The sequence below is a fragment of the Melopsittacus undulatus genome, chromosome 11, assembly GCF_012275295.1.
Source record: "Melopsittacus undulatus isolate bMelUnd1 chromosome 11, bMelUnd1.mat.Z, whole genome shotgun sequence".
Taxonomy (NCBI): domain Eukaryota; kingdom Metazoa; phylum Chordata; class Aves; order Psittaciformes; family Psittaculidae; genus Melopsittacus; species Melopsittacus undulatus.
The window spans coordinates 23628678-23651278 of NC_047537.1; the positions used below are offsets into that span (position 1 = coordinate 23628678).

General features: G+C 61.4%; 1 protein-coding gene across 1 annotated transcript in view; it reads right to left on the minus strand.

Moving 5' to 3' along the window:
* Window positions 1-1738: 1738 nt before the first annotated feature.
* SDK2 (sidekick cell adhesion molecule 2) overlaps window positions 1739-22601 on the minus strand; it is a 43225-nt gene continuing 22362 nt past the window's right edge. Inside the window, exons 3-45 of the mRNA XM_034067825.1 lie at window positions 21524-21630; window positions 20281-20428; window positions 18590-18723; window positions 17650-17761; window positions 17333-17523; window positions 17096-17179; window positions 16832-17026; window positions 16567-16683; window positions 16275-16442; window positions 15631-15733; window positions 15293-15469; window positions 15075-15211; window positions 14774-14921; window positions 14564-14704; window positions 14304-14485; window positions 14101-14216; window positions 12880-13075; window positions 12585-12683; window positions 12185-12376; window positions 11986-12107; window positions 11811-11920; window positions 11551-11701; window positions 11218-11455; window positions 11030-11145; window positions 10757-10946; window positions 10511-10609; window positions 10081-10275; window positions 9800-10001; window positions 9504-9607; window positions 9350-9420; window positions 9150-9270; window positions 8513-8569; window positions 8145-8246; window positions 7890-8005; window positions 6652-6838; window positions 6084-6221; window positions 5856-6017; window positions 5614-5739; window positions 5223-5387; window positions 5000-5140; window positions 4204-4342; window positions 3773-3899; window positions 1739-2874 (exon numbers count right to left, since the gene is read on the minus strand). Of these exons, the coding sequence (XP_033923716.1) occupies window positions 2521-2874; window positions 3773-3899; window positions 4204-4342; window positions 5000-5140; window positions 5223-5387; window positions 5614-5739; window positions 5856-6017; window positions 6084-6221; window positions 6652-6838; window positions 7890-8005; window positions 8145-8246; window positions 8513-8569; window positions 9150-9270; window positions 9350-9420; window positions 9504-9607; window positions 9800-10001; window positions 10081-10275; window positions 10511-10609; window positions 10757-10946; window positions 11030-11145; window positions 11218-11455; window positions 11551-11701; window positions 11811-11920; window positions 11986-12107; window positions 12185-12376; window positions 12585-12683; window positions 12880-13075; window positions 14101-14216; window positions 14304-14485; window positions 14564-14704; window positions 14774-14921; window positions 15075-15211; window positions 15293-15469; window positions 15631-15733; window positions 16275-16442; window positions 16567-16683; window positions 16832-17026; window positions 17096-17179; window positions 17333-17523; window positions 17650-17761; window positions 18590-18723; window positions 20281-20428; window positions 21524-21630 (6280 nt within the window). The 3' untranslated portion in view covers window positions 1739-2520. The remainder of the gene's footprint in view (window positions 2875-3772; window positions 3900-4203; window positions 4343-4999; window positions 5141-5222; window positions 5388-5613; window positions 5740-5855; window positions 6018-6083; window positions 6222-6651; window positions 6839-7889; window positions 8006-8144; window positions 8247-8512; window positions 8570-9149; window positions 9271-9349; window positions 9421-9503; window positions 9608-9799; window positions 10002-10080; window positions 10276-10510; window positions 10610-10756; window positions 10947-11029; window positions 11146-11217; window positions 11456-11550; window positions 11702-11810; window positions 11921-11985; window positions 12108-12184; window positions 12377-12584; window positions 12684-12879; window positions 13076-14100; window positions 14217-14303; window positions 14486-14563; window positions 14705-14773; window positions 14922-15074; window positions 15212-15292; window positions 15470-15630; window positions 15734-16274; window positions 16443-16566; window positions 16684-16831; window positions 17027-17095; window positions 17180-17332; window positions 17524-17649; window positions 17762-18589; window positions 18724-20280; window positions 20429-21523; window positions 21631-22601) is intronic.

Sequence of the window (22601 nt, forward strand, 5' to 3'; positions counted from 1 at the left end):
TAACCATAACTCATGGGATGCAGCCCAGAGGTCACCACCCTCATTCCCGGCACACAAACATCTCCCCATCGCAGCAGGGGCAGCGAGCGGGTACCGCTCCAGAGCTGCCCATCCATAGAGCAAGGTCTGGGATGCAGCTTCTCCCCTGATAAGCAAGCGGAGCTCTGCCCTTGGCTGAACCGCAGGGCTCTGCCGAGCAGCACTCAGGGGATGTGTCAAGGCCGATTCGGGCTGCAGGGACTGATTGCTGCCGACAGCTCACCCTGCACAGGGACCTGGCAGTGCAGGCAGGGTGCAGGCAGGGTGCAGGCAGCACAGTCCTGCCTGGAGGCACTTCAGGGAAGAGCTGATTGTAGCAGCAGTGTGGGGAAATGGGTGGCTGTGCTTGGCAGGGAGCACAGCATCTTCCCCTGCAAGCCCAGCTGGGCCGGTTGTATCTGTGCCGTGGGGAAACTGAGGCAGCACAAGCGAGCAAGAGCTCCCAGTGGTGCCAATGGCACTCAGCCCATCTCTGCTGTGCCCACACTGAGCTTTGTGCCATGGGTGGCTCCTGGACCAAGCCAGGGAGGTTCCTCACAGAGCAGAGCCACGGTGGGATGTGGGATCTGCCACTTCCTCGGGTGCTGCGTCCTTGCACTGTGGGAAACCACAATAGAAAGTGCTCGTTCTGGGTTTGCCACCATCGCTGCCACAGGGCCCTGGTGCTGCAGCCACAGCCACACTGGTGGCTTCCCTGCCCAGCCCAGTGCCAGCTCCAAACCTGCTGCGGATGCTGCTGCAGCCTCTGGCTTCTGCTCCTCATAGCTGGAGATGAACTGGACTGGGGCAGGCAGCAGGGCTGGGGCTCTGCTCTGCCCTGGCTGCTGGGCTGCAGCATCTCACTGTGCTGGGGAGCACATGAAGACCCCACACAGGCACCTCGAGCATCCCTTGCACAGGGAGCATCCCTCCCATGGGGAACTCTCCTGTGCCACTCAACGCCCCAGACCTGCTCTGCCCCATGTCTCTGGCAGCTCCATATCCCAGCCCCAGGGGGATGAAGGTCTCTCTTGCACAGACCAGGATGCACGGGGCTGGAGTCAGGCTGGAAACAGACAAGTCATTCCCTGGATGTGGCTCCAGAGTCACCACCATGTGCCATGGGGACAATAGCTTGTTGGCAGTGATGGCACCAGCATCCCTCATTTCTGCCCAGACCCTGGCTCACACCAGGGTGAGGGTCCACCTATGTGCCTACAAGGGGCTCGAGCCCCTGGTCCTGGTAGCCCCCAGGCAAGGAAGCCAGAGCTGGCACCAGGCTGAGCCACCCCCCTCACCTCCATCCCCACACTGGTTGATGCCGGAGGGGTGACGGGTGATGGAATCCAACCACAGCACCCGGATTTTCCTGCCAGACCTGAAGGACAGAGCAGGCAGTGAGGGTGGAAACCACCCCAGGAGAAGCCTCCAGTGCTGGTGATGCCACAAGCACTCGGTGCATCCATCCACTTCCCTCCTTCCCCATCCATCCGGTCACACTTTCCCCTCCAGCTGCAGACCCCAGTGGGATGGAAACATGCAGGGATACATCCATCACTGCTCCCTGTGCCATTCTGGGCCGCATCCTGGCACCGCACCTCTGCCTGGCTCCTTCCATGGTGCCATAAGGACCATGGAAGGTCCTAGCCCAGCTAGGAGAGCAGGACAGACTGACACATCCCAGCAGGGGGACAGAGAAGTGAGAGCCGCTGATCCTCAGGCTGTTTATTGGCATCTCCCTCGGCTCAGCCTGGCTCAGCAGTAGGCACTGAGGGGGTTTGCTATGCAGAGAGCACCAAAACAGCCCCGGACGCCCCTGGGCATCACCACCCATCGCATGTCCCTTGTGCTCCCTCGAACAAGACCCCATTAAAAGAGGCCCCAAGCCACCAGCAATGCAGAGGAGGGGGGGTCTGGCTGCTGCATCGCCCCATCTGAGCCTCATCCCGGGTGCAAAATCAGGGGGGGTCATCAGCACCATGTGCACCCCAGCAGGGTGCTCCTGGGGGTCAAGTCCTGGGCACCAAAGCAAGGAGGAATCAGTTGTCCCCTGGGTTCCTTGCATGTGGGTGCCCAAGGCTGGGGGATCCCGGGTTGGGGTTCCACATCCAGAGGCTTTGCGTTGGGGTCTCTGTGTCACCACTGCTTGTCCCCATGTCCTGGGGGGACCACAAGCAGAGGGGCCGGGGTTTGGCACAGTAAGATCCCCAGCACCCCATAGGGACCCCAGCACTGCAGGTCCCGAGGGCGAAGTCCGGTGCAATCCTTCCGGCATGGTGAACATTCCCAACCCTCCTCAGCTGAGCAAACCATAACACAGACGAAGAGCTGGGTTCCGCAGGGAAGCAAACACCCCCCATGGCACCGAGCCCTGGGGCCCTTCGGCCTCTTCCTCCTCCTCTTCCTCGCTGCTTTATTCCTTAATTTCTTGAGCTTTTCCTTTATTTTCCCCTGTTTTCAGATATATTTTCCTCTCTCCCATGTTCTGCTTCTGTTTAACCATCAAACGAAGGAAGAGAAGCCGGCGATAGGAGCTCTGGAGCCGGGGGCCAGGCTGCTGGGCGGGCGGTACAGGGTCCCGGGCTGGCTGGGGGGGTTGCCGGGGGCCTGGGGGGTGGGAGTCCTGCTGGCTTTGGGCCGGAAGAGGCTGCCCTGCTGCGTGGAGGGGCTGTTGGGCAGGGCGCTGGGGTCGGGGTCGCCGCAGTCGCTCTCGGTGTAGCCATAGGCCTGTGCCCGGGAGATGCCCTTCTGCTGCCGCCGCCACGAGTTGTAGTACGTGGGGTCACTGATGTAGTGGTTCACAAAGGAGTGAGCTTTCTGGTGCCCGGGGTCCACCTCGTACTCACTGTCACTGCCCTAAACGAGGGGATGAGGGAACGGTCACGGACGGGCATCACCCCCCGGCCCCACAGCGGCGCTGGGAGGGATGCTGGGGAGCGCATCCCGAAGGGGCTGCGGCACCAATGGGGCTGTTCCTGCCGCTCTCTAAAGCTGAGCAGAACGCACACAAAAGGGCAATGGGGCCCCTCGGGGGTCCCGCAGGGGGGGTGTTTTGGGAGGCGCTGCCTTCCCGCTGCTGTAATTGGCTTCAGCCTCCTCCATGCGCACAAAGAGCCCATTGAGGGCGGTGGGGAAGCTGCCCCGAGCCAGCGCCAGCTCCTGCTGCTCTTCACAGCTCCTCAAAGAGCCACTCGAGCCCCGAGCATCTGCAGAGCCACAGCCAGGGCAGGCAGCGAGGGGGGACCCCTAGGGCTGGGCAGCCCCCATGCTTGGGGACAGCACTGGGGACCCCAAGGATGAGGCCTTGGGTTCAGCCTTGTCCTTTCACCCCACATCCATCCGGGGTGATGCTCCCGTGGGAGCTGCCCATGGCCACGGATGCCCCTTGCTCCAGGATGAGACAAAAGTGCCATTTTCCAGGGTTGCCACCAGTAACCAGGCAGCAGGACAGGCCCCAACCCCACTGCCCTCCCACCCCCTGTCCCCAGCAGCCCTGGGTGCACCCCACAGTGCCACATCCCCAGCACACAGCCCAAGGGCTGTGCCAGCTTCGCTTTGGCTCCATGTCACAAAGCCACAGGGGATGCTGCTCCCTAAAAGAGCAGAAGAGCAGGACCAGTATTGCCTCTCCCAAGTGCACAGCAGATGTGTGTGGTGGTGGGCAGAGAGCGGGGCTGGTGCTCGGGGGGCTCCCAGCACTGTCCATGCCTTCCTTGTGTCCCTGTGTCCCACATCCCCATCTCTGGGTGGGCACCTGAGAGTCGGAGACCTCAGAGGGTTTCTCGGTCAGGCTGCTGCTCTCAGCAGGGATCAGGTCATTGTACTTGGTCACATCCTCATCGGAGTAGTGAAGGCTGCCGGGGCTGGGCCGTGGTGGGGACCTTGGGAACAGAGGGATGCTCAGTGCAGGTCCCCCCTGCACACAGGGATGAACCCAACCAACCCCTGGGACAGGCTCAGGGAGCATCCCTAAGCCTCATCCAGGCCCTCCAAAGAGCCTGTCTATGGGTGCTTAGGGCTTCCCAGCTTTTCAGGCTGCTCAGCATCCTGGCACAGCAGGCGGCTTCAGCACATGGCATTGGGCAGAACAGGGTCACTCCTGTGGGATGCCAGCCCTCCCCAGCTCCATTCCCATCCCACAGTGGACCAGGGATGCAAGGTGCCCCCTGCCCAGCGGGTTCCTACCGGGTGTAGATGCCGTTCTTGCGGCAGAAGGAGTTCTTGATGGAGAGGCGCCGGTTGTTGAGCTCCAGGGCTGGGAAGCTGCCCTCATCCAGGCTCACCATCTCACCATGGTTCAGGGCCGTCGCCTTGGAGCTGTTCCCTGGGGAAAGGGATGCTCAGGCTCCCCCAAAACCTTCCCCAGAGTGTGAGGGAGGGACCTGGAATGGCCCCGGTAGGGTTGTGCCGGCTCCGGCATGGACAGACCGCAGCTGAGCATCAGCCTCGTGCTAGCGCTGCAGCTGCGCTGAGCCTGCTTTGGCTCTGGCCCCGCCGGTCCCATTGCCTCCAGCTCCCGGCTCTGTTTGCTTAATGGGAGGTCTGGATTTTCCCCACAATTTGAGCCTTGACACAGCTAAGAAAACAGAGCTGTGTTTGAGTAATCCCAGTGACCTCTGCCGAGCCCTCACTGGAGGCTGCCCTGCCTCCGGAGCAGGACAAGCCACTATTTCATCCTGAGCTCCCAGCACCCTCCAGGAAGCCCAAAGCATCTTTATCAGATGCCATAGGAGGAGCTGAGCCCTGAGGCAGGATCCCATCATCCCGCTCACCCTGAAGGCAGGCAGGGAGGCTTCGATGGGGTCACAGAATCCTAACCTGGTTTGTGTTGGAAGGGACCTTAAAGCTCCTCCAGCTCCAACCCCTGCCACAGGCAGGGACCCCTTCCACTGCAGCAGCTGCTCCAAGCCCCTGTGTCCAACCTGGCCTTGGATCAGGGCTCTGCACCCAGAGGGTCCCATCACCACCCACCAGTGCTCACCTGAGTCTGACTTCTTGGAGTACTTCTTGCTCTGCCCGCGGATGATGAGCACGAAGACAAGCAGGAGGATGAAGATGAGCCCGATGAGGGCGATGACCACCAGGAACCACCACTCCTCATAGAACGGGTTGGCTTTCTGGGCTGGGGCACAGCAGGGAGGATCAGAGGGGGATGAGCATGGGGGGCAATGGATGGGGACACCTTCATGCTGGCCACTGGCTACCTGACACGGAGGGGGAGGGCGTGCTGGGGGTCCCGTAGCCGTAGTCGTTCACAGCAATGACACGGAAGTCGTAGCTGACCCCCTGCTTGAGGATGTCCATGCTGAAGGTGTAGGAGGTCACTTCCTTGGGGATGTCTTTGATGAGGATGTCCCAGAGCCCCTCGTCTGGAAGAGCATCAGGATGGGGAGCATCAGGACCTCGGCAGCATTAATGAGTGCTGCTCCATCAGCCCCAGCAGCATGATCCGCATGGACCAGCACACGCCTGGCTCCCCTAATCCCAACCCATCCTGCTGCATGGGCTGGGAGAGGTCAATGCTCCCTGCCACAGTCTCCCTTTCTCCTGAGCCCATCCCAGGTGGGGATAGGAAGCAGAGCAGAGCTGCATTACCTGAAGGACGGGCTTCAATGACGTATCTGGTGATGGGCCCTTGGCCAGGGTCCCCACTGGACCAGTGGATGGTGATAGCTGAGCCATAGCGGGAGATGAAGGGCTCGCCAGGGGGACCAGGGGCACCTGGGGACCAGAGCAGAGCTGGAGGCACACGGGTACTGTACACACTGTGCCAGCCCCAGTGGCACTGGTCCCCATCACATCCCCTCCCTCACCCTGGCACAGCATCCCCCCCATACCTTCCCCAGGCCCCGTCGTGATGTTTGCCTCAACATCTGGCCCATAGGCAAAGGTTTTAGCCCGGATTCGGAACTGGTACGTGACGCCCTCGGCCAGGTCCTTCACCTTCATCCACAGCGGGCTGCTCCCCTTCACATCCACCGTCACGATCTTACTGATGCCTGCAGGGATGGAGGCTGAGCCGGGTCCTTCCTGGAGCCCCCCCAGCTCCCCGGCCATGCCCTCACCATCCACGGGCATGCAGGGCTCATAGACCAGCCGGTAGCCCTCGAGGATGCCGTTGGGCAGCGGCGGTGGCTCCCAGGACACGTTCACTGATGTGGTGGTCAGCTCACTGAACCGGATGGATCCTGGGGCGCTGGGGGCTATAGGAGGAGGGGATGGGGCCAGCTCAGTGATTCCACTGGACATTCCCAGCATGAATCCAGCCCCTCTCCCTGTCTCCACATTAATGGGGCTGGGGCACTTGTTATTCCCATCTCACACCACCCCAGTGCCTCCCGCCTGTGTTGTGGTGGGGATGGAGCCAAAGACCCTGCCCGGCTGCCATGCATAGCTCAGGGTTTGGGTCTCCTTGTCTATCCTTCTGAGACCTTCATCCTTCTCCATCCAACCTCAGCCAAGGTCTCCACGTGTCCCCAGTCCACAACCCTCTGGGGTACCCGATGTCTGCTTGGGAGCAGGAGCTGGGATGAGGGGACATCAACTGAACCCCCCCAGAACCCGGACCCACGGAGCCCCCATGGAGATGGGGTTAGGGTGGTGCTGGTGGGGGGGCCGTGGCGCGGGCCCCACCTGCCTGCTGTGTGCGCCCCTGCACCGGAGCACTGCGGGGCCCGTCCCCGGCGGCGTTGAAGGCAGCGACGCTGACCCAGTATGAGGTGAAGCCCGTGAGGTTCTTGAGCTTCACCCCACGCTCCGGCAGGAACAGAGTCCTCACCCGCTCGCTTCGGTTCCGGTGCTGAGCTTCCCAGAAGTGGATCTGCGGGAGGGGACTGGTGATGCAGGGTTCCATCCATCCCCATCACCCTGCCCGGACCGTGAGGTGCTGAGGCACAGGGTGAAGCTGTGGCTGCCCCATCCCTGCAGTGCTCAAGGCCAGGCTGGACACGGGCTTGGAGCAGCTGCTCCAGTGGAAGGGGCCTCAAGCACGGGAGCAGCATCCGGCTGTATCCCAGAGGCATCCCAGGACCGAGGGCGCCATCTGCCGCCCTGCGCCCGCCTGGCACCGGGATGAGCTCCATGGATCATAGATTCATAGAGTCATAGAATAGTTAGGGTTGGAAAGGACCTGAAGATCATCCAGTTCCAACCCCCCTGCCATGGGCAGGGACACCTCACACTAAACCATGGCACCCAAGGCTTCATCCAACCTGGTCTTGAACACTGCCAGGGATGGAGCATTCACAGCTTCCCTGGGCAACCCATTCCAGTGCCTCAGCACCCTAACAGTAAGGAATTTCTTCCTTATATCCAGTCTAAACCTCTGCTGTTTAAGTTTCAACCCATTACCCCTTGTCCTGTCACTACAGTCCATAATGAATAGTCCCTCACCAGCATCCCTGTAGGCCCCTTCAGATACTGGAAGGCTGCTAAGAGGTCTCCACGCAGCCTTCTCATCTCCCTGCACTCCCGGTAGCCCACACAGCATCACCCAGGGCACCCAAACCCTGCCCAGCTCCACCAGCACACACAGCATCACTCAGGGGAGCGCAGCACCCACCGGTGGCACCCAGCATCCCGCAGGATCCCAGCACCCTCCCAAGCTCCACCAACACACACAGCATCACTCATGGGAGCACAGCACCCACCGATGGCACCCAGCATCCCGCAGGATCCCAGCGCCCTCCCAAGCTCCACCAACACACACAGCACCACTCAGGGGAGCACAGCACCCACCGATGGCACCCAGCATCCCGCAGGATCCCGGCACCCTCCCAAGCTCCACCAACACACACAGCATCACTCAAGGGAGCGCAGCACCCACCGGTGGCACCCAGCATCCCGCAGGATCCCGGCACCTCCCCAGGTACCTTGTACCCTTGGATGTCCCCATTCTGGCTCTCCACGGGTGGTGGTTCCCAGGTCACATCCAGCTGCGTGGCTGTGGCTGCCTGCACAGCCACGTTCCGGGGTGCACCGGTGGGCACTGTGCAAGGGGGGGACAGTGTCACATCCCTGCAGGACCAGGCATGGGAAACCCACCCGATGCTGGGAGCATCCCTTGGCCTGGCACACACATGGGAGCAGGGGGGGCCCTGCAGGACCCCACTGTGCTATGGACTCACCCGCTTCACCCACAAACACCTCCTGGGGGGCACTGGGGGGGCCCTCGCCCACCGCGTTGTACACGCTCATGCGGATCTCATAGCGCCGGTGCTTGCTCAGGTCTGTGGGGTAAAGGGGTAAGCAGGGTCACCGCTGCTGGGGGGGGCCCTGGGACCCCCAGGGGATGGAGCAGCTCCCCCCATTGCTGGGTATGAAGGGGGTGTCTCCAAGGAACAATAGGAGAGGAAGGCAGAGTGGTCCCTAGGCTCACCCTGCAGCACAGGCAGTCAGAGGGGACACACACACAGAGGAGGGCAGTGGGGGACATGCAGGGGATGGCACAGAGGGGCAGGGGATGGCACAGGGGGCACAGGGAGCACTGACTTACTGTCCAGCTCGTACTGGGTGAGGGACACCTCGCTGAGGTTGTGCACAGCGTAGACGGCTGCGAGCCATGGGGCAGGGAGAGCAGCAGCTGGTTAGTGTGATGGCACAGGTGGGATCCCACCTTTAAACACCCATCCCTGCATTGCTGCCCATCCCGGAAAGGGCCCTGGCACCCTCAGGTGCCAACGGGACTGTCACAGCACCAACGAGTCCCTGAGTGGCACAAGCTGGGTCTGGGCATCAAGGTCTCCACAGGGAGCAATTGAGAGTGATGGAGGGGACACGGTCCTGTGTTGGGCTCTGCCCTTGTCACTCATGTCCCTGCTGCCCCTGGAGTGGACCCTATTCCCGTTGGGGTCTGAGGACAGCAGCACACCCCAACACACACAACAGGACATTGCATTGACGCCCATGTTAGGTGGACACCTGGACACCTGCACTACAGGGACATGGAGCTGAGCACAGCAGGACTCAGCTGGTGACACCAGACAGGCACATTGGTGACCACAGACCTGGCAGCATCTCCAGGCTGGTACCCAGGAGAGGCCACGGAGCATGGGATGCTCCATCCCGCACCCGCCACCACTGGGTCACCCCCAGCCCCACATCCCCAGGCCGGTGGGGCCGGCAGCACTCACGGGTGAGCTGTGCCCATGTGGTGCCAGGGCTGCCGATGCCGCGCAGGCTGTCGGGCACCAGCTCCCGGTACCGCAGGCGGAAACCCAGCAGGATCCCATTGATCTTGTCCTCGGCCGGGGGCTGCGTGGGGAGGACAATGAGGGGCTGCTCCTATGGGGCTGCTGGCCCAGCCCACAGGGCAGAGGGGACGGGGCAGTACCTGCCAGCGGATGAGCACGGATGTGGTGGTGTGCGGGGTGACGGACAGGATGGTGGGGGCTTCCTCAGGGGCTGTGCGGGAGAAGGGGGTGCTGAGGCTCCAGGGGTGCCCAGGGAAGGGGGAACCCCATGTCCCTGCCCCAGGAGGTGCTGACCTGCCTGCAGAGTGGTGAGTGACTCTGACTCCTCACTGTACTCGCTGTCCCCAATGTCATTTGTTGCCTTCACACGGAACTTGTAGGAGGTGAAGGGCTTCAGCCTGTGTGGGGACAGTGAAGCCAGTGGGCGAGGCCATAAACCACCCTTCATAGGATCATAGAAGGGTTTGGGGTAGAAAGGGCCTTCAGATCACACAGATCCACCATCTCCCCATCACCCTCCATCATCCCCATCTCCCCATCACCCTCCATCACCTGCATCCCCCCATCGCCCTCCATCACCCCCACCTCACCTATCCACCACGAAGGCAGTGGCATTGCGGCTCACAGGGGCCGGGTGCAGAGCCCAGTCACCGTCAGGCAGCTCTCGGCTCTGCACCGTGTAGAACCGGACGGGGGAGAGCCCATCACTGCCTGGCTGCCAGGACAGCAGCACACTGCGGGCACGGACCTGCTCCTGCTGCACCAGCGGCTTCCCGGGGGGCTGCGGACGGGCTGCGGGGGGAGAGGGGCTGCGGCACTGCGGGCACCCCATGGGCACAGCCCCATAGGCTGGACCCCCTGGCCCCCTTACCTCTCTTCTCCGTGGTCACCACGAGGGCTTCGGCCGCCTCACCCCAGCCCTTGCGGGTCTGTGCCGCGATGCGGAACACGTATGTGGCCTCGGGCTGGAGGCCGGTGGCCGTGTACTGCCGGGTGCTGGGCTCCAGCACCTCCACGGCCGCAGCAGTGGCAGTGGTGCTGTTGAGGCTATGGGACACCTGGTACGCTGTGGGGAAGGAGCAGTGGGGGGGCAGTGAAGGGGATACCATCCTGGGGTCCCTGCCATGCATGGCTCCCTGCTCCATCCCTGCCCAGCAGTGAGGGCTCCCTGCACAGGGCAGCTCACACACAAACACCAGCCCCAGGATGCTCAGGGGATGTCAGGGAGCTGAGCTCTGCCTCCCCATGCAGATCCCTGCATCCCATCCCAGCATGGCACAACCAGGGGGCTCCCCACGTACCCAGGATGATGCCATTGGGCTCCGCAGGGGGCTGCCAGATGAGCCGCACCAGGGTGGTCCTCACCTCAGGGAACAGGATCCCCACAGGGGGCCCTGGCACTGGGGGGAGAGATGGGGTTCACCACTCACATGAGTACAGAGGAACAGGGGGATCACAGCAGGAGTGGGATGGGAAGGTCTCAGGCACCATGGGGACCTCCAGCACCCCATTTGGGGGTCTCTGCCCACCATGATGCTGCCACCCACCATCATCCAGCGTGCGCTCGAGGACGGGGGGCTGGCTGGGCGCCCCATCACCGATCCTGGTGAAGGCCAACACACGGATCTCATAGAGCCGGTACTTGCCCAGCCCGGTCAGCTGGGCACTGCGGGAGGCATTGCCCTCTGCCAGCCAGAACCGGGCATGGGTGTCCGAGTCCTTCTCCTTGTACATCACCTGCAACAGACCCGTGTGACACAGCCAGCCCCGGCATGGAGCTGGCATCATCACTCGGAGGTGGCACAATGGTGGCAGCTCACCTTGTAGCCAAGGATGTGGCCATTGCAGTCTGCCTCGGGGATGTCGCTCCATCGGACCAGCAGGCTACTGGAGGAGGTGGCCACCACTGACACGTTGCTGGGGCCAGAGGAGGGCACTGAAGGGTGATGAAAGTCAGTGGTGGATCTGGCTGGGGTGGGTGCCGGTGCCGGGGGGTGGGCAGTGGTACCTGACTCCCGTGTCCGTCCCACCACCGCACGGCTCCATGGCCCCGATCCGATGGCGTTGAAGGCTTGGACCTGTACCCGGTACTCGGTCCACTCCTCCAGGTCCTCGATGGTGTATTCCCGCTCCACACGGTCATGGATGATGTGCAGTGCCGGCTGCCCTCGCCCATCCGAGCGCGTGTACCGGATCCTGTAGCCCACTGAGTCGGGATTCCCATTGTACTCCTGCTCCAGGAGGGGCTGGACCCATCCGGCACAGAAGCCACCATCAGTCACAGTGTCCCACAGCCCCTATGAGCCCCTTGCCCATGGCCATGAGCCATAGTCCCCCTCACCATCCAGCGCAGCCACAGGCTGGTCTCACTGGCTGTCCTCAGGGTGATGTTGGTGGGTGCCATGTCTGGGGGGGCCTGCAGGGTCTGGATCCTTCGGGAGGGCAGGCTGGGGGGGCTGGTGCCCACGATGTTCACCTGCCGCATGCGGAAACTGAGGAGGGAGAAGGGGGGTCATGGAAGGGGACAAGGGGGGTCATGGAAGGGGACAAGGGGGCTCTGATCCCTTGGGAGGACACTGCAGCATTGCCCTGGCCACTCGCCTGTAATAGGTGTAGGGCTTCAGGTTGGGCACCTCCATGGAGCGGGCATCAGGCTCATTTGCCAACTGGTGGACGAGCCCCCACTCTTCAGCCTCACCACTCTGGCCTGCCTATGGGATGGGAATGGGGTGAGCTGCCCCCAACACCCCATTACCCCCCTTGAGCTGCCCCATACCTGTGCCTCCACCTGCCAGCGGGAGATGGAGGTTTTGCCATCGTAGCCTGGGCGAAACTGGAGGGTGACGGAGCGGGGGCCGATGTTGGAGATGCCCAGGTTGGTGGGGGCACCGGGGAGCTCTGCAGGGACAGGGCAGGGTGGGTGGCACCGGTCACCTGCCCCCGGCCCATTGCCATCCCGGTGCTGCCACACTCACCTGGAGGAACCCCTGAGGAGATGGTGGAGGAGGAGAGCTGGCCCTGGCCCTTGGAGGTCATGGCAGCCACCTCGATGGTGTAGGTGGTGAGGGCGGTGAGGCCGGTGACGCGGTACTCCAGGGTGACGTTGGGCAGGTAATGGGTCACCCGTGTGTTGGTGCGGTTGTATTCCTCCCAGGAGATCCGGTAGCCTGGAATGCACCGTGTGCTGTCAGCCTCCATCCCTGCCCACCCCAGGGAGCCGAGGGGGACCAGGGGCAGATGCTGCAGGGTGGGACGGGGACCAGGGGGAGATGCTGCAGGGTGGGACAGGGACCAGGGGATGATGCTGCAGGGTGGGAAGGGGACTGGGGATGATGCTGTGGAGCAGGAGCTGGGTACCTGCTGGTGCTCCCTTACCTGTCAGGATGCCGTTCTTCTCCAGCGGCTCCTGCCAGCTGACCTTCAGGGACGTGTCCAGGATGTCACTGAAGCTGAGGTGTCCCACAGGGCCGGGCACTGCACAAAGACACCCATGCTCAGCACACAGCACCCATGGGACACCCACAAGGAGCACGCATGGATAGCACTCCCCTTGGACAGGGCTTCCTGGGGCTCAACTGCATCCCATTCCACACCCCCATGGGCATCCCCAGTGGGACTACACACCCCCCTCCCTGGGTGCATCCCATGGGAACACGGAGCCTCCCCGTACCGTCCTCGTGGGTGCGCACCAGCTGGGGGGGGCTGCGCGGGCCGTCCCCTGGCGTGGTGAAGCACAGCACCGAGGTGAAGTACTCGGCAAACTTCCTTAGCCCCGACACGTATCCCACATGGATGCTGTCCTGGAAGTTGGGCCGCACGGTCACCACCGTCGCCTCCTCCTCATGCTCTGGCTCCCAGGCAATGAGCTGCGGGAAGAGGGAATTGGGATGATGGTGTGAGTACCACCAGTGGGGATGATGATGCAGGTACCACCCGTTGGGATGATGGTGTGGGTACCATCAGTTGGGATGATGATGCTGGATACCACCAGTTGGGATGATGGTGCAGGTACCACCCGTTGGGATGATGGTGTCTGGTACCACCATTTAGGATGATGGTGTGGGTACCACCATTTCAGATGATGATGCTGGGTACCACCCATTGGGATGATGATGCAGGTACCACCAGTTGGGATGATGGTGCAGGTACCACCAGTTGGGATGATGATGCAGGTACCACCAGTTGGGATGATGATGCTGGGTACCACCAGTTGGGATGATGATGCTGGGTACCAGCATTCCCACCACACACATCAGCACCACAAACACCATCCTCTGTGCATCTCCAGCCTCCTCTTATTTATTCAGAGTTGATTAAATATCAATTAAAGGCGCAGGGAACACTTGATGCTGTTAATGGTGCGTGTTTACCCCTCCGAGCCGATGCGGAGCATGTGCTGTGATTAACTCCCATTGATAACAGAGTGTAATCGCCTGTGTTTAGGAGGGATGTTTGGGCATTTAATTGCCATTGTGCGAGATAGCCTATAGCTACTTAATTAAATACTAATTAGGCCCTAAAAAATACTAATCAAAAATACTAAGTGGCATTTAATAAGAATGTTAAATATCTGCCTTGCTCCGGTTATCGCATCCAGCGGCAATTACATCCCTGAACTTCTTCTGAGTGGATTAAGAAACAAGTTTAATGTTTTTAATTCAATTTCATTAATGTAAATTTGAATTAATTGCAAATTTGGAATTAATTAAGGAGCAGGGGAGCTCTGAGCCCAAGCAAGTGTTAAATATCACCAGTAAATACTATTTTAGCTGTCAGGCTGGAACCAGTTGAAGTCAGGAGGGTTAAGGAGGAGCTGAGTCAGTTTGTGGGTTGTTCAGGGAATTCCCAACTCTCCCTGGTTTTAGGGATACCCTCAGGAATCAACCCTCACCTTGTACCCCTGGTTGATGCCGTTGATGAACTGGGGGCTGGGGGGGTTCCAGGTGAAGCGGATGGTGGTGGAATTGGTGGCCTCTGTCTGCACGTTCCCGGGGGGCACCGTGGGCACTGCCGGGATGAAGGCAGGGTCTGCAGCATCCATCACCCTACAGCACATCCCGCTGCCAATGGGGTGAACACCGGGGCCCTGCCTACCTCCCTGCAGCGTCCACTCGGTCACCTTCATGCTGTAGACCCCCAGGCCGGCGCTGTTGTACGCAGCCACCTCGATCTCGTAGTTGGTCCAGATGATGAGGTCCTCCAGGAGCAGGTTGTTGACCTCGGCGTTGGTGATGTTCTTGAACTGGTAGCCCACAGGCAGCCCGGCCAGGCAGTACCTGGGGACCAGGGCCGGTCAGAGCTGCCGGGGTCCCCACCAGCACCCGGGGGTGCAGGGATGGGATGCTCCTGCTCACCGGATGATGTAGCCCTTGAGGACACCGTTCTGGTGGCTCTCGGGGGGTGGCTGCCACTGGATCATGATGGACTGGTTGGTGCGGCCGCTGGCAATGACATTCTGGGGGGGTGCAGAGGGGGGCTCCTCGGGCAGGGACACCCTATGGGGGATAAGGCAGGGGTGAGCACCCACTGCACCAGCCCCTCCCTGACCCCCAGCCACCACTCACCTCTCTGTGTCCTTGCTGAACTGGCCCCTGCCCACATCATTCACAGCACAGAGGCGGAACTGATAGGAGCGAGCAGGAACCAAGCCCCGCACGGCCACTGAGGTCACCTCGGGGTCCACGCTGGCCAGCAGCATGGTCCAGGGGGCATCTGTGGGGGGACAGGGGGAAGCAGGGTGGAGGATGCAGGATGCTGGGGTCCCCAAGCTCCACACAGCATCTCCTGCCCACCACCCGAGGTGATGCTGCAGCTCAGGCTTTGCCCAGTGCCAGCCCAGCCAGGGAGGTGGGAGCAGCCCCTTACTGTTCTCAGAGACCTCCACGATGTAGCGGAGCAAGGGGCTGTTGCCATCGAAGGGTTTGGCCCAGGTGAGGTTGATGGCTCGTTTCTCCATGGGGCTGAGCATGGCCACGGGGCTCTCGGGAGCGTGGGGGAGCTGCCTGGACAGGGGTGAGGGATGGGTGGTGATGGAGGGGGCAGAGAGTGGGGTGAGGGATGCTGAGGGATGGGGGGGCTCTCACCGGACACGGAGGTGGGCGCTGCGTGAGTCGTTGCCACCGGCTGACACCACCTTGCACGTGTAAGTGCCGATGTCACCAGACCAGGTCTGGGAGATGTGGAGTGTGCCCATCTCATCCAGGCGCACCCTGGGGCCGCTCTCGGTGCTCAGCGGTGCCCCGTCCTTCTCCCACAGGTACCTGTGCCAGGGACACCGGCGCTGGTGGGCAGGGGGCTCCCGGTGCGCAGGGCACCAGGTGGCACTGCAGGATCACCGGCACAGGGCTGGGGGTGGCCCCCACCATCACCTGCAGCCTGGGGGTCCTGGGCCCCCCAACACTGCTGTCCCCATCACACGCACCTCACATCCACGCTGGGGTCGTGGGTGACCCCACAGCTCATGACAGCCTTGGTGCCCTTGATGACGCTCTGGTTCTGCGGTGGGTCAGTGATACGAGTCCTTGCTGTGGGGGGACAGAATGAGCCACCAGCACTGCTTGGAGGTTGGCATCAGTACGGATGTGCGCATCCATGCAATCAACCAGCCACATGCTAAAGCCCATCCCTACAGGCCTCTGTAGCTCACCATGCATCATAGAATCAACCAGATTAGAAAACACCTTTAAGATCACCAAACCTAAGTGTTACCCAGGCCCACCAAATCCACTGCCAAACCATGGCACTAAGGGCTTTGTCTATGTGGTTTGTGAACCCTTCTAGGAATGGTGACTCCATCACTTCCCTGGGAAGCCTCTTCCACTGCTTGACCATGCTTTTCCTGAAGAAATTTTCCCTAACATATAGAATCCCAACCTGGTTTGGGTTGGAAGAGACCTTAAAGCTCCTCCAGCTCCAACCGCTGCCATGGACACCTCCCACTGGAGCAGCTGCTCCAACCCCTGCATCCAACCTGCCCTTGGACCTTGCCCAGTTGCCCACAGAGCTGTGTCCATCCCACCGGTGCATGCAGAGCAGGGTGAGGCAGCTCCATGGCAGGTCCCTTACCCCACACCACCAGGTCAGCCGAGGCCTCGTCCGCGCCGCGGGAGTTGGTGGCCAGGCAGACGTAGGTGCCGGCATCGGCGAGGTGTGCAGGGCTCACCAGCAGGCTGCCCGACTCCAGCAGCGTGAAGCGCGGCAGCTGCACCGAGCCGCTGGCCAGGACCCGCTCCCCTGCGGCACAGGGAGCCTGTCAGCGCCGGCATGGAGCAGGGATGGGCAGGGACGGGCAGGGATGGGTAGGGATGGGCAGGTGGATGCAGGGCTCCTGCATCCCAAGTGTCCCCATCCCCATTACCTTTCTGCCATGTGATAGCCGGACGTGGAGCGCCGGAGGTCTCGCAGTTGAGGACCACGGACATGCCGTCAATCACTGTGCTGTCCTGGGGACCCCTGGTGATGTTGGGGGCGATGCCTGGGGGGGCAGAGAGATGCACAACCCATCCTGAAGCCATTCCTGGTGCTCACCCAGGAGCTGAGCCGCTCCTGGAGCATCTCATCCTGGTTTCCTGGGTTCCCAAGCCCAGCCATGGGGTCCGGGTGGGGGGGGGGCTGTCACCTACTGGTCACAGCCAGGTACGTGGTGGTCTGCACCTCGCCGGCCGCGTTGCGGGCGAAGCACTGGAACATGCCGGTGTCGTCGGGGAGCAGCCCACTGATCTGCAGGCTGCCGTCCGCCCGCAGCTGGAAGCGGGACAGCTGCTCCGGGTGGATGAGGGCAGCATCCTTGTACCAGGCCATCTCCGGGGGGGGCACACCTGCGGGGACAGGGTCACATCGGGCACGGGGATGTGGTGCATGGGGAGAGTGGCTGGGGAGCAGCTCACCTTTGGCTTGGCAAGGAATGGCCACCACCTTCTCCATCTCAGCTGTGATGTGCCTCTCAGGCTCCCTGATGAACTGCGGCGGCTCTGCAAAGGGAACCCAGCAATGGGAAGGGTTTGTGCTACTGCCGGGCTCAGAACACACAGTGACTCCTGCTGTCATCCCCCTCAGCCCCAGGGCTGAGACCACCCTCAGCTCATTGCACACATGGTTTGTGCTGCCCATGGCCATGTCCTCACCCATGACGGACAGGAAGGCTCCCTGGGCCACGGCAGGCACGCTGCTGCTGCGCAGCACAGCCTCACACTCATAGTAACCACTGTCGCTCAGTGTGGGGCTGAGGATGGTGAGCCGGCGGCTGTAGTCACTGATGCCACTGGACACGGGCACCCCGTCCTTCTTCCAGAGGATGTGCAGCTTCATCAGCGGCCTGGGGGCAGGAGCAGGTCAGGAACTGGCCATGGAGCCCCCCCCACCGCCCCATCCTGCAGCTGTGCTGGGAAGGGAGCTGTGGGTATCCAGCATGGGAGATCCCCATCCGCATCCCGTTACTCACCTGGCATTGGCCACGCACTCCATGGTCACCTCCGAGGTGCCGGCCACCACACTGGTGTTCCTGGGGGGGACAATGATGGTGGGTGCGATGGGATCAGCTGGGCCACCCACATCTGGGAGGAGAAGGGAGAGGAAAGAGCATCAGCACCCTCTGCTCACCCCTGCACTGCCTGAGCACCCAGCAAGGCCAATGGGGCACCTGAACCCATCACCTTGGCATCAGGGTTCCTTCCCAGCCCTCTCCTCCCACAGGAGCCCCCAGCACCAGCCTGGCCGCAGCCTGTGTGCCAGGGAGGAGGGAGAACGGGAGTATATAAAGCAAAATGATTGCAACAATAAAAAACCCTCATGTAGACGCTGTAAAAACGCGATGGGCTTGAAAGCTGCTGATACGGCTGAATCCATAAACATGGGCTCAGGTTGTTTATGGCCCCCCAGGGAGCCGAGGTACAGCAAAACAGATTAATGGGGCAGGAGGGGAAATGGGTAGAGTCCTCTATGAAGGGGGTAAACCCCTCCATGGGGCAGCGGGATGGGAGTACCAGGATTGATGCCACTCTGGGGCACCTTCCCCATGGGCTGTCACCACCCAAACAGGGGCTGGGGACCCTCACCCACATGGACCAGAGGGGCTGACCACGAGGGCGTTGAGCTGATGGGAGCCATGTGTGCTGCGAGGGGAGCAGGGGAACGTGGCTCATAGGGATGCACTGCAGATCCCATCCCGCAGGCCAGGCCATGGCCGGATCCATCCCCAGCAGCAGGGATGGAGCAGGAGGCTCTGCCCAAGCCACAGTCAGCGCCTGCAGCACAGCCCAAAGTGGCTCCATAAATTGTGATGCAGCTCAAGGATGCAGTCAGCAGAGCTGAGCCCCTGATGAGATTTACTGCAAATGGAAGTGGGGGGAGCCCCACGGTGCAGGAGGGGCCCCAACACTCACTGTCCACGCTCAGTGTGATGGGCTGGCTCGTCTTGTTGTCCCCATTCTTGTCGTTCACTGCCTGCACATAGTAACGTCCTGCATCCGGGGCCACCGTGGACAGGATGACCAGGGTGTTGTCCAGTGTGATGGCTCTGTGGGGATGGGGATGCTGATGGGGACAGGTGGGACCCTCAGACCCGACTCAGTGCCCGCATGGGGTGGGCACAACCCTCAGCCTCTCTCCCACCAGCACCAAGAGGGGTTCAGCTCAAACACTGGCCCCAGGAGCAGGCTGAGCCCCACGTCCCCCCCACACCCAGCAGAGCCCATCGGACAGTGCAGATTAATAGGACCTTTTCTTAATGGAATGATCTAATCTGCAGGAAACATAAAATGGTTTGGGGAATATATTTTTTCTACCATTAAATATGAGATAAAGGAGTTTTATCTCTTCAATCCTGCCTTGCAAATAGAAAGGAGACCAGTTCAATTCCTGCATAATGCGGGTTACAAATTCAATTCCTGCACGCTGCACCTGCCAGCACTGGGTTTGCAGCTCCGTGGGGACACATGCACTGTGCCCAGCTCCATCCCTGATGCCCACCTTTCACACACCTCCTCCCTCGTGTTTTCACTGCTGTTCTAAATTCATTTCCCCAGTGACAAACAGAGCCATTAGGCGCCGAACGCCTGTGGGTGTTAGCACGATGCGCTCGAGGCATCTCTTAAACAGCCTTATTGCAAGGACAAGGGCAGCCAAGGGAAACATAGCCCGCTGGGATGCTGGAGGGATACAGGGGGATGCTGGAGGGATGCTGGAGGGATGCATGGGGGATGCTGGAGGGATGCAGGAGGGATACAGGGGGATGCTGGAGGGATGCAGGGGGATGCTGGAGGGATGCTGGAGGGATGCTGGAGGGATGCTGGAGGGATACAGGGGGTGCTGGAGGGATGCAGGAGGGATGCAGGAGGGATGCAGGGGGATGCTGGAGGGATGCTGGAGGGATGCTGGAGGGATGCTGGAGGGACGCTGGAGGGACGCTGGAGGGATGCAGGGGGATGCTGGAGGGATGCTGGAGGGATGCTGGAGGGACGCTGGAGGGACGCTGGAGGGACGCTGGAGGGACGCAGGGGGTGCTGGAGGGATGCTGGATTGATGCTGGAGGGATGCAGGGGGTGCTGGAGGGATGCTGGAGGGATGCTGGAGGGATGCTGGAGGGATGCTGGAGGGATGCTGGAGGGATGCTGGAGGGATGCTGGAGGGATGCTGGAGGGATACAGGGGGATGCTGGAGGGATGCAGGAGGGATGCAGGAGGGATGCTGGAGGGATGCTGGAGGGATGCTGGAGGGATGCTGGAGGGATGCAAGGGGTGCTGGAGGGATGCAGGGGGATGCTGGAGGGATGCTGGAGGGATACAGGGGGATGCTGGAGGGATGCAGGAGGGATGCAGGAGGATGCAGGAGGGATGCTGGAGGGATGCTGGAGGGATGCTGGAGGGATGCTGGAGGGATGCTGGAGGGATGCAAGGGGTGCTGGAGGGATGCTGGAGGGATGCTGGAGGGATGCTGGAGGGACGCTGGAGGGATGCAGGAGGGATGCAGGAGGGATGCAAGGGGTGCTGGAGGGATGCTGGAGGGATGCTGGAGGGATGCTGGAGGGATGCTGGAGGGATGCTGGAGGGGTGCAGGGGGTACCAGGGGTACTCACATGCGGCTGCTGGGGGAGATCTTGCGGCCGTCGCGGAACCAGGTGACCTGGGGCTGGGGGAAGCTGTCGATGTGGGGCGCACGGATGACGGCTGCCTCCCCATGGGACACGCTCTGCTGCGTCTCACGGTCCTCGAAGCTGCCCATGTCTGCAGAGCGGGTGGGAGGAATGGCTCAGGGGCTGGAAATGCACCCAGGGACCCAGCAGGGTCTGGCTGGAGGCCACGGGGATGGGCTCTGCCAGGGGCTGTGCTGGGATCTGCCCTCTGCTCCCCTCCTTGGCTGGTACATGCTATGTGTTGGGGGGGGTAGCTCAGACCCCATGGGCTGCTCCTGCCCAACCCATGTCCCAGCACGGGGATCATCCTGCCATGACCTTGGATTGGGAACCTGCCGCCTCCATCCTGCTCAGACACTGCAGGCTGGAAGCACACTGAAAACAGAGTGAAGCAGGGGGCATAGAGAAGTGGGGGGGGGGGGGGGGGGGGCAGGGGATTTTTATTGACTTCCCTTAATTGCTGTAATTAAGAACATGTAAAGAATCTTTTTTAACGACGTTGCCATTACCATCAGTTGTTAGCACAGCTGCCTTATTAATTTCTCATTAGCTTCCTGATTTCTCATTGCTCCTCAGGAAGGTGTTGAAGGGGTTGGGACTGGGGGTATCCCAGACCAGAAGGAAGGAGGGACAGAAAGGGGCAAGTCCCCAAGGTACAGAGCCAGCATCACGGCCCTCAGCATCCTCAGTATCCTGCTTAACCTCCCCATGGTGTCTTTGCATCCCACCCCGGTACAGATCCAGAAGTCTGGCCCATCCTGCTCAGGTCCATTTGTCCACAGGATCCATGTGGAGCCATGGAAGGAGCATCCAGGACTGAGCCTCCCATCCCTGCTCCTGCACTGCCGGATGCAGCCGCCAGCCTCACGCTGCTGTTTGCCTTCAGTAAGGATTATAAACGGTGCTTGCCCTCCGAGCAGCCGGGAGGAGCGGGGCTGCTTCACACCATCAACTGCTCCTCCCCTCCAGGGAGCCAGAACTGCTTGCCCACGCGTGGGCTATGGGTTTCAAAGCCCTGGCACAGCCTGCATTGCCTGGGGGGTGCCCCCTTGCCCCCCAACCGCTTGGCAGGAGCAGCATCATCCCCATCCCTGCTGCGTCACCCCAGGGATGCTCCTGATCCCATGGGCTGCACTAACACCAGAGCTGCCCTGCAGGCTGTGTCCCATATGGGGCTGTCACTTACATGCCACCTGCACCTCGGTCTGGCGCTGCAGCAGGGCTCCCATCCGGTTGCGGACGATGCAGCGGTAGAAGCCGGCATGAGTGCGGTCCAGTGAGGTGATCACGTACCTGCGGGAGACAGGAGCCACCTCAGGGGTGCTGGGGACATCCACATCACCACAGCCCCCGGGAGAGGCTACAGGTCCTACACAAACCCCCATTTACATGCATGTATGTGCACACACACCCCATGCCCATGCTGGGGACAGCACAGCATCCCTTGCTGGCCGTGCACGTAGGAGGTGCTTTTGGTGCAGCACACACGCAGTGTGAGCTGGTGGCCATCAGTGACTCATGGCAATGAGTGGGAGGCACTGGACAAGTGGCTTTGAGCTGTCAGAAGCGGAGGTGGCTGCTGGGGACATGAGGACCCACACTGAGCCTCGGTGCACCAGGGTGTGCTGGTGTCCCTCCGCCTGGGACCGCAGCAATAGGCAGAGCCTGAGCTGCCTGCTCACCCCCAGCGCCAGCAGCCGGTAACCAGATCAAGGGTATAACCACATCTCCATTCTCCCACAGGTCCTGAGCATCACCCCAGTCCCCACACTGGACCCAGTGCCACCAGACCTCCCTGAACCATCCCCACCCCAGGAGGGGTGCAGGGGAGCCTGCTCCACCACCCCCCGACCAGGCTGGACCCCGCTGGCCTCACAGATGGGTGATGGGGATGTCATGGGGATGGATGGGTGTTGCAGCATTACCTTCCCTGATGGGAAGTGCTTGGAGACAGAGCAGAAAAGCAATAAATAAGCAAGCTCAACCCTCCCTTGCCCAAATCTAATCTTGCATTAAAACCTGCCGCAGGCTGCTTCCACAGAGCTTTGTTCCTTTGATAACTGAGCATAAATGAAACTTCGGGAAGCCACAAGGAGGGTGCCCCTTGTGCAGGGAAGCACAACAGGACCTTGTGCCCACCTCCCTGCATGGAGATGGTGCTGGGGACACGAGGCTCCCACCTCACCCAGAGGCACCACCGAGCTGGGTGATCACAGCAGGGCTGGCATCGGACCCACTGCCCACACACATCCATGTACACAGCA